Below are 3,376 nucleotides of genomic sequence, written 5' to 3' on the forward strand. Positions count from 1 at the left end.
ATGCATACGCAGTGCTCTGGTTCATGTCAATATAACTGTGCAGACATTCATTCATTCATTCATTCATTCATTCGCCACCATCATCTCCAGACACTTTCCTGACAGTGACTAAAAGGTGTTTTTCTTTTCATCAGGTGTTAACAGGCCTTGATGCACAGACAGCAGCCGCTTTAAACACAGTGACAGTACAGACATCAAACACTGTTCGTCTGAGTCTCTGTCTGTTTCCATCTCGTCAAACTGTCTCATTAACAGCAGCTGGATCAGCTGTGATCAGCTGTGATCAGCTGTGATCAGCTGTGATCAGCTGTGATCAGCTGTGATCAGCTCCAGTCTGCAGCGACTCACTGTTTCTCTGTGACACTGAAGAAAACGTAGAAACATGAGTTTTCTGAATAAAGTTCTGCAGCAAATTTTTTTTCCTCTGATTTCTACAGATTTGATATAAATGAACTGGTGATGGACGTCAGAGATGGTGATATCCTCTGCAGGCGTCAGTCACACTGAATCTAAAAATATGTGTTTCAAGCTGAAGTATTAGTTGGGTATTGATCATGTCCTCTTTGAGGCAGAGACCCGGCGTTTTATTTTGGCAGTGAAGCTGAACCTCAGCTCAGACGTCCCTCCGTCTGTCCTGCATCAGTCTCCTCGTGTCTTCAGATCAAACCACAAAAACTCAGGAAATATCACAACAGCCTGCAGCTGCAGAACAAAAGGAACATGCCGTGTAAATACACAGAACAATGGCAGATCATTTACACAGAACTGATGATCTGACGCTTTCACCCCGTCAACACACGAGCCTCCAAGTGAGCTGACTGATTATTACCGCTTCTCTGCTGTGTGTTTACTAGCAACTACAGTACCCATGAGCCTCGGCTGTCAACTCCACGCTTTGCAAACGTTTGGGACCAACTGGCTGCCAAGTTACACATGAGTCACAGTAGGTTTCCACACCAAACACCACATGAGAGCGGAGGACTTCAGGACTTCCTCCACTCCCAGTTTAAATCTGCAGACTGTTGGAGCGGGAGTTTAACCAGCACAACAAAACTCCACAAGTGAAAATTCAGTAAAGACACTGTAATCTGAAACTGGCTGCAACTACAGCTCACAGGTCAGTTCTGTCTGTGAGCAGGTGGATGGAAACACCCCAAATCTATATTAGTGGCTTTCACGATAAACATAACAATAATAATAACAATAATAATAATGTTTCTTTGAGCTTACCAAGGTTAAATAATGTCAAGACCTTTAAGGGACACTCACCAAACTCCTGTGAAAAAGTTTGCATTTTACGACCTTGTTATTTTTCCAGGCTTCACACACTGTTAAGAAAGATTTTAGACACTTAATATATTTGCTAAAGGCACTTTCTCCACATCGGCGTGAATCTGAGCCACTGACCAGTTAATCTTTGAATTACACCTCGAGGGTTTTCCTGTTGCATCCATTGCCGCCTTCTGCCAGAACGCACCGAGGGGCGCAGCGATCAACTGAGGAAGCAGGTCAACAATTTGTACTTTTCCACATGCAGTTTGGCATTGGTGGGTTTTGATGTCAGCCGAATTCACCGGGAGACTGGACGGGTTTGTTTGATATCTCAGATCGTGCTCTGCCACCTCTGTATCCTTGTCCAGGAGCGAAATAACCTTAAATATGCTGATTTGTGGTTGACGTTTGGTATAAGATGTAGGAGGTGATCACTGATCTAACACCTGACACAAGTGGGTTTTACAGCTCATGATGGTGATCACACAAATATGTTCAATAGACTCAGATTAGAGACATTTTCTATTTACTAAAGGCAGATTCTTCACTTCGGCATAAACCTGGTGCACTGAACAGCCCATCCTTTAACCATATTTAAAGTTAAATGCAACTGGAGGGAGTCAGATCTAAAACTGAACTTTTCCTAAATGAACATTTGCTTTGGTGGATTTTTATTGAAGCCGTATTTACCATAAGACTCGACAGGTAAGTTTGAAATTTATAATCATATTCTGCCACTTCTCCATCCTTGTTCAGAAGCACGAGAGCCTTGAGCAGTCTGACTTTGACATGAGGTCTGGTATGAAGTTCAACTAAAGGTGTGTGAAGTGATCTAACACCTGATATTAAAAAAACAAAAAAGGTGTAACTCCCTCTCCTCCCACAACACCTCACAGCGAGCACTGGTGATTATACAAGCGGGGTTCTACAGCTTTAAAGCGGGCCTCGCCGGCACCAGAACCCCGGTGGAGGTGGAGGTGGAGGTGGAGGTGGTTAGTACCTGATGAAGGTGGTTTTCCCGGTGGAGTACTGGCCGACGAGCAGCACCATGGGCTTGCTCTGGAAGTCGGCGGCCTCCAGCGCCGGGGAGTGGAAGTCATGGAAGAGGTATGTCTCCTCCAGCGGCAGCAGCTTCTTGGTGTAGAGGCTCTGCAGTCCCTCCGTCACCGTCTGGTACATCTCCCCTTCCTTGTTGCGTCCACCTTGCTCCTGCTTCACCCAGCTGAACATGCTGACGGCCCGGCTTTTAATCCGCACTGACTGACGCGCTCCACTCCGACTTCCCTGTTTCGATGTTTCCAAATGCTCCGATTGCTTTCGGCTCCTCTTCGGCTCAGTTCGTCCTTCAGGCTGAGCGGAGGAAAGTGTCCGCGCGTGTGTGTGTGTGTGTGTGTTTAAGTGTGTGTGTATGTGTGTGTGTGTGTGCGTGTGTGTTTGGTCCCTGGGAGTCTCCGCTGTTGTGAACACACTGCCTCCTCTGTCTGTGTTTGTGGTGTGACCGCTGCTGGTGGACCTACCTGGGGGCACCGCCCTTCCCCCTGTGACGCAGCATAAACACACACACACACACACACACACACACACACACACACACACACACACACACACACACACACACATTTGTATATTATTAGATAGTTTTCTGTGATCTGCAGCTGGACTGTGGACTAAGGGCTCTGTTTATGAATATAGATTTATATATTATATTATATTATTATAATATAGTAAGATTTTATAATTTCGTAAATTCTGAATGAAGTTCTAAACATGAAATATTTATTGTAATTTTTTTTAAAAACTGCACAAAAGAAGCTTGTACAGCGGATAATAGACAGACAGACAGACAGACAGACAGACAGACAGATATACAGACAGACAGGTAGATAGATAGATAGACAGATAGATAGATAGATAGATAGACAGATGGACAGACAGACAGACAGATGGACGGACAGACAGACAGATAGATAGACAGATAGATAGATAGATAGATAGACAGACAGACAGGCAGACGGACAGATGGACGGACAGACAGACAGATAGATAGACAGATAGATAGATAGACAGACAGACAGATAGACAGATAGACAGACAGACAGATAGA

At 44.8% G+C, this 3,376-nt stretch overlaps 1 protein-coding gene across 1 annotated transcript in view; it reads right to left on the bottom strand.

Moving 5' to 3' along the window:
- ehd4 (EH-domain containing 4) overlaps positions 1-2,761 on the bottom strand; it is a 27,571-nt gene extending 24,810 nt beyond the window's left edge. Inside the window, exon 1 of the mRNA XM_023424280.2 lies at positions 2,273-2,761. Coding sequence (XP_023280048.1) covers positions 2,273-2,502 — 230 coding nt within the window. The 5' untranslated portion in view covers positions 2,503-2,761. The remainder of the gene's footprint in view (positions 1-2,272) is intronic.
- Between the last annotated feature and the right edge of the window lie 615 nt (positions 2,762-3,376).

The sequence above is a fragment of the Seriola lalandi genome, unplaced genomic scaffold (assembly GCF_002814215.2).
Source record: "Seriola lalandi dorsalis isolate HSWRI2012SDOR001 ecotype SW California unplaced genomic scaffold, Sedor1 jcf7180002054734, whole genome shotgun sequence".
Classification (NCBI taxonomy): domain Eukaryota; kingdom Metazoa; phylum Chordata; class Actinopteri; order Carangiformes; family Carangidae; genus Seriola; species Seriola lalandi.